At 42.2% G+C, this 12712-nt stretch overlaps 1 protein-coding gene across 1 annotated transcript; it reads right to left on the minus strand.

Moving 5' to 3' along the window:
- Positions 1-152: 152 nt before the first annotated feature.
- C12H16orf87 (chromosome 12 C16orf87 homolog) lies at positions 153-12271 on the minus strand. Its single transcript, XM_068202649.1, has 4 exons — positions 12082-12271; positions 8461-8557; positions 6174-6356; positions 153-691 (listed from the first exon to the last, which is right to left on the minus strand). The coding sequence occupies exons 1-4, from the start codon at positions 12145-12147 to the stop codon at positions 573-575; spliced, it is 465 nt and encodes a 154-aa protein (XP_068058750.1). The 5' UTR covers positions 12148-12271; the 3' UTR covers positions 153-572.
- Positions 12272-12712: the final 441 nt, after the last annotated feature.

Below are 12712 nucleotides of genomic sequence, written 5' to 3' on the forward strand. Positions count from 1 at the left end.
CCACTTTTATTTTCTTCCTACCAGAAGTATATCACACCTATTAAAAAATGTAAAACTAAAGTCATACCTAGCATGAATACCAGATTTGAAAGAGGATTAAAACCAACACACCCTGTTTATCACAAATGTACTTAATTCTCCATTCAATAAAATATTGGAATATCAATTTATTAAAAAGTTATGTGAACTGTACATACATAAACTGCAATATAGCTGAAAAATCTGAAATATATAATTTTAAAGGAAAATCATTTATTTCTGAAAATATTTAAAATATTGCATTTCTGGCAGCAAATTCAAAAGAAGTGCTCTGGAATGGGTGCAGTCTCTCTGTGCATTTGTCTTCAAGGCGTGAAACATAACTGCTTTCTGATTTTTCACAGAACAATCTTGTGACCACTTTCTTTCTGATTTGTAGAGACAGAATTTGATTTCCAAGAACAGGAGTAGAATTTTTAACAGGAAATGCTACGGTCCTTGTTGGTGCAGACAACACACTTTCCGAGAGTCCATGGCACCTTGGAAATCTGCTAGCCATCCTGCATAAAACTGCATCAGATTGTGCTCACAAGTTAGAGAATAAGTCTTTGATTGATTATTTTTCTGTTTATTTCCGCCAAGGCCACTGAAAATACGAAGGCCTTTTCATCTGAAAGGTTAGCATACATGTCAACTTCTTTTTCTTGTTTCTCTGTAGAAGAAAAAAAAGTCACTATTAGAAGCTTTTTCCATTATTTGGAGTTAATGCAAGTTACACAGAAATTAATAAATTATGTGAAGTAGTGGAATTGAAGTTAGACAATCAACTCCTATGCACAGAGGGAGTGAAAAAGAGGAGGAAATAACAGACGCACACAAAGGTGCTGGAAAAGCCACAGAATGAGTCAGCCAAAAGCATGACTGAATTTCTCTTCTTTAACAAAGAAGGAAGACTGAATCGTTAACATAAACAAGTATTCAAGTGTTCCTTCAGGTTTTTGTTTTAGTGGTTTGGGTTTTTTTCGTTACATGACAGCCTCCCATCCAAGAAAACAAAGTTATTTCACAATATCCTCATTAAACACAAGATTTGCCCCCTTACTTTACAAGTACATGAAAGAAACCCAAGCGTTTAATGACAGGGTCAAAGGCCAAAGAGCCTTTGATACTTGGATGAAGTCAGGCTCCAAATTTATCATTGTGCACATTTCTGGACTTTCTACACTGCAGACTTTCCACCTTATCCCAGCTGTAGAACAATGCTAACACACCTCATTGAGCAAGTAAAAGCCCATGAGCTCCCTGTGCTGATGTTGACTTGCTTCAATGCCACAGACACACAACAGGAAGCCATCTAAAAGTTTCCGTACTGCAGTGTTCAAATAAACTAAGTTACACTACAAAAATTCATAAAGTTTGAGTAATACCACTTGTATAAATACCACCTCCTCCAGATCCTGACTAGTTCTCTCCCAGTTTAGCTAGCCACAGGTAGCTGACACAAATTGTTAAGAAAATAGCCAACAAGAAAACAGTTTTGTCAGCAGAAGACCAGGCTTGTAGACAGAAGGAAGAGAGAAATACATTCAGAGCGTTCAGCTGTGGAACGCCATCTCTAATCCAAGTTCCATGTGGCCTGGACTCATTTCCAATCACAACACAAAGCTCACCTGAGAGACCCCTCTGTCCCACTAACACACAGTCACACACATCCACACTCTGGCAACTGCTCCACCGAGACACCTAAACTAGCATGGGAAAGCCAAAGAAAAGGAGTGCAGTAAACTAAGAGAAAGCACGATCAGGAACAAAGATCCCAGCAGCTCCTATCTCCACCTACCCACACTGTTACCCTTCAATGGGTTCACACTCATAACAATGGCTTTAGATTTGGCTTCACATTTGTGTTACAGCTATGGAGAGAACTCCAGCAGACTGCCTTCCATGTGAAAGCAAGTTGTTGAACAACTGAATGGGAGAAGCTCCAAAATCCTTTACCACTGTGTTTTGATTTAACACTGACACAGAAACAGCAGAAACCAGCTTTCTGCTGACTTCCTGGCTATGCAAGGCAATATCCTTGAGTGTACTGAGTTTGAAATGAGTTTGAAAGTGAGTTTTGCTATCAGTTCTACCCCGCAGTTTAAGACAAATCAGCTTCTGTATGTACACTTCCTCCCGCTCACCATTTAAAAATTAACAATGCTGGGAGTAGTTCTGAGTACAGACACTACACACACTGGTTATTCCACATTAACCTTTCCTATTTTCATATCTATGCCCCACCCTTTGTTTCATACTTCCTGATCCAAACAAATCCAGCCACAACTTGAACATATCAGCATCCAGCAAAATTAAAAATACTCTGCCTGCACCACACCCTGGTTGCAGTTAACAGACTGTGGACTTCTTAGTTTCCCTTCCTACCCATTCTCCCAGATCAGCATCATTCTGAGACTTCAGCTTAGTGAAATCTAGATACCAAAGAGTATGAGGGATTAACACAGGTGTGCAGGTTTCATGCTCTCCCAGGACAATTGTAGCTCTCATCAGTAACAAGTGAAGAGCTCACACCTGCATGACATTTTATCATACACTACTCCTAGGATACCACAGCTTCCACACACACTCTGAAAATTTTCCACTTCAGTCTTATCTGAAAGTACTTTTGACTCATTTCTCTATTATGAGAAGAAGAAAAATAGTATTGTTTTTGTACAAGACATTAAAAACTAGGGGTGTTGCTATACAACTAAGAGGCTATTCAGGCAAAAATAGTTTTTCTGGATCACGTCTCTTGTATCCCCAGATCTCCTGCAATCCCCTTATACTGCAGCCCTTAAAACATTGATTATGTATAACTCACATATGGACCTCCCCCTTCACAAATTTTGTATGGATTAATTTTTCAAGATAGCAAGTTACTTCAAATATGCACACTGGGCAAGCAAATGTGTGAGTAATGCAGCTGGAAATTACAGGAAAAAGAAAACTTGCATCATGAAAATGTATTCAGCTTAAGTTTTATCAGGATACTGAAATGTATGTATCTATCTGTATGAAGATTTGGCCTGCTAAGTAACAAGTCTGCTTTAGCAAGTCTACTACTCTTACTGAGACTTACTTGCTGGTAACCTTTTTCAGAACAACCAATACCACTTCCTCCAGTACATAAGGGTTTTTGTTTGCTTTAATACAATCAGGGTTTTTACCCAGATAACAAGGCAACCTGGGAACCAGTCTAGCTGTGTGTCACAGCCCCACAGAGTAAAAGAAAGAACACACCTCCACAACAAAATCAGAGTCAAATTATTATGGAGTGTTTGTATTTTCAAAATACTTTGCACTACATCTGACAAAGAAATTAAATGACAATTTTGACAAGCCAAGGCTGCAGGGAGGAGTTCCTATTTTCCAGGGTCATCACATGGCTCTGAAACATGTGATAGCATAATTTTCTGGGTCCCAGTACTGCTATATCCCCTCAATCTACATCTGCTTCCTCTTTCCTCCCCCTCCATTCCTTCTTGCTAAATCTGCAGGGAAAATAGCTTGTTTTAAAAAGCCTTTTTGCTTATTCTATTCTTCTTAATTGCTGCAGCTCTTTGCTCTAATGTGAGCCAGTCACGAAGGACACAAAAGAACCAGTCAAAGGCACAGACATAACTGGGAACAAGCACACTGTGTATGGAATTGCATGACAAGCAAGGAAGCAGAGCTACAGATGTCATTGGGGTCTTTATGAAGGAAATTTTCACAGCTGGATGGTCTTCAAATGTACAGATAATCTGTTCTTCCATGTTAATACAACAGAGGTGTTTTCTGTCTGCCTGTTTTTCCACCTACAAATGCATTAGGAACCAAATATCTAAACCATGCAAGCAGTGGCTTCTTTTCAAGTCTCTAGGGCAAAAGCGCAACCTCTAGTGGCAAGTCACATGCACCCAAAATACCCTCAAGACATACAATACAACAGGCAAGGAAATAAGATAATGACATCTTGCACTCCAGAGCTGACTTTCAACACACACAGACTGCTGCAAGGACTAGCAACCACTCACACAAAAACCACCTTACTGTAGTAGAATTACAGTTGCTTAATATACACAAACAACACTATCAAGCAGCACATGTGGTAAAGGAATAATATTTCTAAAATTCCCACTAATTACTCCACACATAGTAGCTTCAATTTTGTAAGCAACTTGAAAAGGGAGAGGTCAATGTTAACTTGTTTTAGTAATTACTTACAAAAGGATGAGCTCCCTGCTGAATTTATTTTTATAGCCATGACAGTCTTATATATAATTTTTTTAATCTGCCTAGTAATCAGCACAGTGGTCTACACACACTACAATCTGACATAACCAGAAATAAAAAAAATATTCTAAGCCTACTTACTCCTGAACAATAAGATGATCTGCACTGGGGCAAAGACAATGACAAATGGGTGTGAGCCAAATCCCTACACAGGAGGCTGAGGAAGAAACAGCCATCAAAAAAAGAAAAAAGGTCAAGGAAAAGGGATGGTAAAAAGAGCACAAGAAGATGAAGGCAATCTTATCAAGTAAGATTCAACTTTAAGGAAACACTAAGAAAAGGCACACCACACTCTTATGCCAAGATCCCCCTATATCCACATCTCGTGTCTTCAACCTCCAAGCACTGCAGTATTCTCACACTTTGGAGTAGGCAGCAAGAGGTTAGAAACATTCACCCTAGTTTTGGATAGGAAAACATGTTCTCTTAATATCCCTCCTGCTGTCAAATTCTTGCTTTTTGGAAACTATAAAACACGTCTTAAGAAAATGGAACTTTTCCTTTGTTGCTTAGGTTGTTTTCCTCTTTGTCAGGGGACAGAAAAGAAGACCCACTTTTATAGGGCAAACCAACCAGCTCACTGGAATTTTAAAACCAAGGCTGTTTGTGAACTAGACTGGCAGTTAAATGCCTAGAAAGGATCCTAAAGCTACCAGACAATCCAGCTTGGGTCAGTAACAAAGAGGGAAGCTACACACATCAATAAGGCATACGCAATAGTGAAGACATCAGATACTACAAAGTGCATTTCTATTTCAGTAAAACAACTGCCATCTGGAAAATATACAGAAATAAATTCCACCTCCTCTTTCCACACTGAAAGCACTAAAAAACCCAATAAAATCCAAATTTATACTTGGTTTTTACATGAAAGAAACATTAAGAAATAGATTTACATTAAACAGCAGAGATATCAAACTTGGTTTTGAGAAGTCAGAAATTGAAGGAATTTTCAATATGGATTAACACCCTATTTGTTTTGGTTTTTTTTTTTTGTAAGGTGGAAAGGAAGAAATAACTTCATTTCTGAGTTATGCCACATGATATACTTCAAGATTTCAGGAGTTTTAGAACAGTATCTGCTGAATATTTGTATGAAGTCATGTCATTCCCCTTTTATCTGCCTTCCAACCTTCTGAAGCCCATGCTAAATTTTGGATTCATAACTCAGGTCTAAAATTACTATCTCAAAAAACACAGCTAGAAAATGCAGTGTCAATAGGCACTTAAAATAAGAGGAACCCTAAGTGACAGTTACATTCCTGAGGGGTTCCAGAATTCCTCTAGCTATGTAACAGCCTCTTTACTGTATAATGACTAAAACCAACAGGTCACCAAGGAACCTTAACAGACAAGGAGTCATTCTTTCCTCCAGAAACACGGGACACTAATTCAGGTCATAGTAGTGATTCAAGATGCCCTTTTTACTTCGGCCCTCCAAAAGGTTTCAAGAAACTTCTTAAGTAATCCAGTCATCCTAATCGCCTCTCTGACAACAGATATGGTTTCTCCTTGTGACACAGAGCAGCAGCACCTCAACAAAAAAAAAACAAAAAACAAACAAAAAAAAACACACAATAACAAAACAACAACAAAAAAACCTACTTAACACTTCAGTCCAATGGCTTTCAACCTACATGTTGAAACTTGATACAGTGTCTAAAAATACAGATTTAGATCTCTGTAGTTAGTTTCATCAGACACTGAAACATAAAACCAGAGGTCTCTACACATGCAAATCAGTCTATTCCCCACATTAAGGTATCAGGTACTGGCTGAACTACTCTATTTAAATGGTTTGAATGGTATAAAGGTTTGCTAATTAAAAAAGACAAACAGAAAATCCAACAAACAGATTTCTCCAGCTCTCATACCTCTTTCTTCCTCGTGCTTTTTCGCTGAGGCACTCTTAGGTCTTCCTCTTCCTCGTCTGCTATGGTCTGAATGGCTGTTAGACCTGGATCTTTTTCGGTTTTCTAAGTCTTTATTTACTGCAGAATTTATCTTCTCTCGTTTAACTCTCTCTGTCCGCCTCCTTTTGGCCTCACTCTTGTTTTCTGTGCAAATGAACAGAAATGGCATGATCCAGGGTTGTTTTCACCTTTGTTCTTAATTTATCCCACCCAATCAACCTTTTCCCTACAAATGCTCAGATGCCTATACCTTTACAAAACAATTGCATCTGCACGATATCCAGGCAGAAATGAAGGAGCCAGATCCAGAAGGGTGCTTCACTTCTTGATTCCAAGGATCAACCTTTTAATTACTTCAAAAGCATTTTGCAGCCTGAGATGTTTGCTGGTACACAAGAAGCTGTTTCTCAAATAAGATGGGAACACCAACTGCACACATCACAGCCTTTAAGACACCCCATTCTGTATCTGTTCCACCACAAAAGTTTATCATACAGCAAACACCACAGCACCTGGGCTTCCTATGACACTAACAATGAAATCATTGCTGCTGCTCAGACAAATCGAATACTGAGTCAAGGGTGCTGGCAGTGAACGCCTCAGAACACAGCATAGATGTCCCACCACATCCAACCTGTGACAAGGCCCCCTCATGCTCACTGCGCAACAGCTATTGTTCTCCTCTACACCCAAGTCATTAAAAGAAAGGAGCATTTACGTGAGTTTTATCTGGAAGTTAAGCATGAATTAATGAGCTTGAGTACCAAATATAGGACAGTCACCACAGCATACTCATGGATTAGCTGCACATTTGTAAGGCTGCAGCACCACTCTACAGTAGCTGTACGGCTGAAAATACTAGAAGAATATTTTCTAAAAGAAGTTGTGGTTACCTCAGGAGCACAATGTAGACACACACAGTCTCCTACTGTATCTCTCAGGGGAACTGATTTCCTTTGGCTGCAGTTGTCCCATTAGTCTTGTACAGACACAGGGTAGAAGCTGGACGGCAGGCTCCAGTCACTGAAGCTCATGCAGAACCTGTACTTCAGGTGTCACAGCCAGGGTGAGGTAGCAGGGGAACCTCTTCAGACCCTGTCCTACAGGGCCACCGAGAGCCAGCTGCACAGGACCATCTCCAGAAGGCTTTTGAGTCTCCAAGGATGGAGACTCCACAACCTCTGGACAACCTTTGCCAGTGCTTGGTCACACTCAGTAAAAAGCACTTTCCAGAGCTGCTTTCCAGCAGGATGACCCCCAGCATGTCTCCATTTGCCTCCCCATGTGCATTTCCTCTGTGCAAAGCTGAATTATACAACCAGATTATGCCCTTCAGCTTCATTTGGTAATTACTTTATCAAAAAAGCAGGAGGAGGAAAGAAAATTGATCAGCACTTCCAATCTACCGGAGTAATTTCTTAACCTCCAACACATTGAAAGTTCAGTTGTCAGCATAATGTCACCTAATTCCTACAAGTGGCAATCTACAGCTATCCTTCAAAACATTGATAGAAAACATCAAATAGCTGACTTCCATTTTGTAGGTCTGGTAGTTAATTTTAAAAAGTAGCTGTTATAGATCAGATATTTGTTGGGTTTGGGTCAGGCTTTTTGGGTTTTTTTTTAATACATTATCTTCCCTGTCAGGCTCTTTTTCTGACTAATTCCTAGCACTGGAGGAAGCGATATAAATGAACATAAGGAGAATGCTATTCATGCCAGAAAGCACATTCAACTGACTTCTTACTGTGTCCATCAACAAAAGACACACAAGTCAGGCACAAAAAAAGCACGATTTAATTTAATCATGGAGAGAGAATCAAGATCCACCCAGTTTTAGATAAAACATTATGACCAATTTTTTATTTTCAGAAAACCCAGCTTCAATCAGCACATGCTCTGAAATCAGATCCTTTTGGGACCTCTACATGTTTAGCTTCAAAACAGGATTAACACAAAGCATTCTGTAAGGGGTTATTTTGCATAGTGATCAATGTGTGCAGCTAGAACATACACAGAATAAATGCCTACATCATGAGTACAAAGGAAGACTGAAAACACCAGCTTTCCTCCTCTCCTCGAAATTCAAGAAAAATTAACATATTCAAAGTCTACCATGCACAAATTGAAGGGAAAGTGAACTGACAACAGTCAATTCACACAGAGAAGTAAAACCCACTATCTTTTGTCTCCAGGAAATAAGGGGAAAGAACTGCTGCTCCCTTCTTCTCTCCTCTGCAAGTATTACCTGTGATGGGTGGTGATCTCTCAGCACGTTTAGCGTGCAAGAGTTTTCGACTGATAAATATGTAGCCACAGGGACATGATTTACATGCAACAGGAACCTGGGAAAACAAAAGACAAAATTTTCAGATAATTTCAAATTATGACAAAATTCCTGTCCCATGAAGAAAAAACACACTAACTCACATTTTGTCCTCAGAGACAACTCTTCAAACTCAGTCTGTACTGCAAACTGCAGCCTGTCCTGTTACTGTATTTAAACATAAAGCCAGATTCCTCTGTAAATCACTCACCTTTCTTTAAAGCCTTTTCTTTATGCAGCTGTTAAAAATCAAGCTTGAAATGTACAGCTGTTGTGATTGCTTTGCACTACTTTTCCCCAGACTGACAGGAAGGGGGTGGGGGAAAGTGGAGAGCATTAAAGGAAGGCTGAATTAAAAACAGAATTACAGTTTCTTTTCAGAGCTCTCAAATATCAGTAGTCAAATCAGTCAGACATTTCCAGTTTTATTTCCTCTATATACTTGCAAAAAAAAAATTATGAGTTAAAACCATCAGTACATTGTGGATGCATTCACTTTCACAGCAACATTTGAAAGCAGCTCCTCTAGAGAGGAGCAGCTTTGGAGGCACAATAGAGCCTGAAGCAAAACAGATGCATTTGTAGCAGCTCTGCAGACAAGGCCGGCCGGGTGGGTACAGAAGGACCTCTTTAATTGAAAATGCAAATAACCCAGCCCAGGCAGGCAAGAACTGACTGCAGGCCCAGGAGTTTGAGAGAATACAGTGCCTCTGATCAGCTAAGCAGACAGCAGCAGTATGCTCCCCTAGAAAACAACAATGTAAAACAAGAAATGCCACATTTAATATGAAAATTAACAAAAATCCACTGAGAGCAATTTAAAAAAAACCACTGATATATTACAAACTCATTACCTTAGTGCCAAGATCTTTTAAGATCTTTTAGAGTAGTAAGCAATACACCATGTTGCTTTGATTAGGTTTAAGACTGAAAACACAAATCAAAGCAAGTTTAGGCAGAGATGTGGAAGAGATTAAGTAGCACACATTAAAGTGGAGTCATGCTGAAGCATGATAGTGGGGGGGGAAAGGCAGGAGGTAATTTCTCAAATGTAATTCTTTAAGACAGGTCACTACAAGTTTGCCAATACCCACTGGAACAAACAGGAGCACAGAACCACAACTGCCCCCTCAATTTAACCAGACATGAGGAAGAACCAAGTACCCAAGTTCCACTGACTCAAAAACCCCTGCCAAATTAGTACGTGAATTTGTAAAGGGGAACTTAACTCAGAATAAACAAATTATTTTGCTTTCTGTAGGACATCTGAACTCCTGCACTTCACCCTACAAAAAGCTTAGAGATAGACTTTTTGATACAGGTTTTGCAGAATTAGAAATTTTAACTCCCTTTATGGGGACACTGACATAATAAAAACGAGTCCAACAGACCTTGATTGAACTTTAAAGGCCAGAATTTAACAGACTTGTGTGCACATTTGTCTCCTTGTTCATATGTCAGTGTAAAAGTACTAAAGCCCCACTATCTCACCGATAATTTTGTGTGTGTTTTTAATGTGATACAGAATTCCACCTAAATCCTTTTCTGAACACTTGGGTCTCTCCAGTAATTACCTTCCCAGGCTTGGCCTAAAAAAAAAAAAAAAAACCACAAAACTTTGGCAAAGGCACCCAAGGGGATTGGAACAGAGTCAGTATTTTTCAACGAACTCAAGTGTGTTCAACAGAACAATAGTGTTCTAGTGTTACACGCTTAGCAGTAGGGGTGTGGGGGGCCTGGAGGAAGGGGTTTATCACTGAAACCTATCAGTTATCCTTTGAAGATCCACACTGATTACATCCTGCAACATAATTAAGGCAAAAGAGTCCTAAACACTAGCACACTGTTTAGCATCTTCCTAATAAAAAGGGAATTTTTCTCATACAAGACATTTTACCTAATGCTAAATTAAGAAGTGATTATTATTTTCTCAGATTGACTGCAAGTACTTCAGGCTCCCTAGTTTAATGGAACTGTGCTTTGATTGTGAAAATACTGAAATATATTATCCAAATTATAACAGAAAAATGTTTTGAATTCTAAGAAGTGTTACTCAATTATTTCGCTCCAATAATTGTGGCTGTCTAAATATTTCCATGCATGTCACTTCTACTGAAAAAATCAGAAACAAATGCTAAGCCCTTGCTCATGGAAGAATTCAAGAAACACCAGCATAGGCCACAGTCAGACAAGAATTTTATGAGTTTCCTCAAAATCTGCAAAGGGTTGACTTGTAATGTAGGCCTTAGTTCCTTGCTCCCTCTCAAATACTTGGCAGTGGAAAACAAGGTCCTATGAGCAATGTGTGCCAAGCCAGGACATATAAGCACATAAAATCCATGGAAGCCACAGAAGAGCTGCTAACAGAAAATCTACATTGACAAAAACTAAAGCACACGTTATGCATGTAAGTGCAGAACAAAATGACAGTTTTCACGTCAGCTTAAAAATCCTACAGTGTTTCCTTACTTATTGTTGGTAGTTTGACATTTACTACATTTATCAAAAAAAGAAAACAAAACCCACCACTCTCGTATATGATTTCTCCCACATTTTCGTTTCTCCTTTCACCAAGTGAATAACCAGAACTTGGCACACGCGCTCTTTCTCAGAAATAGTATTTCAGTGACGTGCTTAACGTGCATTTGCAGCGGTTGAGCTGTTGGTTAAAACATGAAAGGACGCCCACACACAGCTCGGCACTCCCGACTGTGCCAGGATGAGCAGGAACACTGTAAAAACTATGCAAGTCAGAACAAAAATGCTGGCTTTTTCTAAAGCTGTGCAAGTAGAGAAAAATTAAATGAGGCTATTTATTTTTTTTTTCTAGGTATGGCTAAAGCAGTGAACAGGGGTGACTTTCCAGGGTCACAGAGCCGCGCCGAGCTCCCCGGGAGCGCATGTGACAGGCGCTGCCCCTCGGCCGAGCCCCACGGCCGCCGCTGCAGCGCCGGGCCATTGTTCGGAGCTCCGCTGGAACGAACCGGCCTGCTTCTAGTCCTCACATCGCTCCCAGTAAATGCAGAGCAGCTCCTGACACGGCAGCGGTGCAAAGCAGCTGCCGCTCTGTGAGAGTGAGCAGCTCCATTTTGTGCACGCCAGGAGCCCGCAGTGGGACACACCAACAGCTCAGGCGGGCACTCGGGAACCGGGCACAAACTGCACCGAAGGGCTCCATTCCGCTGCTTCCCGACCACCCCCGGAGAAAATAACACCCCGGAGCCCTCTCCCGCCCAGCCCCGGGCACATCAGTCATCCAAAGGGCAAACTGCGTTATACAGATCACCCGGTCCACTGTATTTTTAGTAGATCACGGAGTTACTAAACAACACCAGCACATAAACAAGAGGTTCTGCAGTCGCGCAGACACCCCTCAGCACAATACAACTACTCCACTACCCTGCCAGAGGGACGCGGCGTTCAACCCGCATTCCATGCAGAAGCTGCAAAGGCAACAACGATTTGATTCACACAAACACCGACTCGAGCCGCACGCAGCCCCTCTGGCCCTCCGCAGCCCAGCGTCCGCCGGCAGCCGCTCACCTGCTGGTCGCACTCGGGGCAGGACTTGGTGGCCATCTTCACTTTCTTGGCCCTACTGGAGGACATGCTCGCTGCTGCCGTGGCTGGGCTGACACGGCCGCGGCCGGAGCGCCCGCCCCGGGAGGAGCCGGCGGGAGGAGCGGGAGGAAGGAGGTGGAGTGAGGAGCCGGCGAGAGCAGCGGGAGGGGACGGCCACAGGAGGTGGCGGGAGCAAGGAGGTGGAGGTGGAGCGAGGAGCCGGCGGGAGGAGCGGGAGGAAGGAGGTGGAGGTGGAGCGGGGAGCAATGGGAGGAAGGAGGTGGAGGTGGAGCGAGGAGCCGGCGGGAGGAGCGGGAGGAAGGAGGTGGAGGGGGAGCGGAGAGCCGCGGGAGGAAGGAGGTGGAGCTGGAGCGAGGAGCCGGCGGGAGGAAGGAGGTGGAGCTGGAGCGAGGAGCCGGCGGGAGGAAGGAGGTGGAGGTGGAGCTGGAGCGAGGAGCCGGCGGGAGGAAGGAGGTGGAGGTGGAGCTGGAGCGAGGGGGCGGCCACAGGAGGTGGCGGGAGGAGCCCCGCGCGCCCCCGACAGGAGACAAGCCCCGCCCACCTCCGCGCGCGCGAGCCGCCGGCCCCGCCCACGCCGCCGGATTGGCTGCGC

The sequence above is a fragment of the Anomalospiza imberbis genome, chromosome 12 (assembly GCF_031753505.1).
Source record: "Anomalospiza imberbis isolate Cuckoo-Finch-1a 21T00152 chromosome 12, ASM3175350v1, whole genome shotgun sequence".
Taxonomy (NCBI): domain Eukaryota; kingdom Metazoa; phylum Chordata; class Aves; order Passeriformes; family Viduidae; genus Anomalospiza; species Anomalospiza imberbis.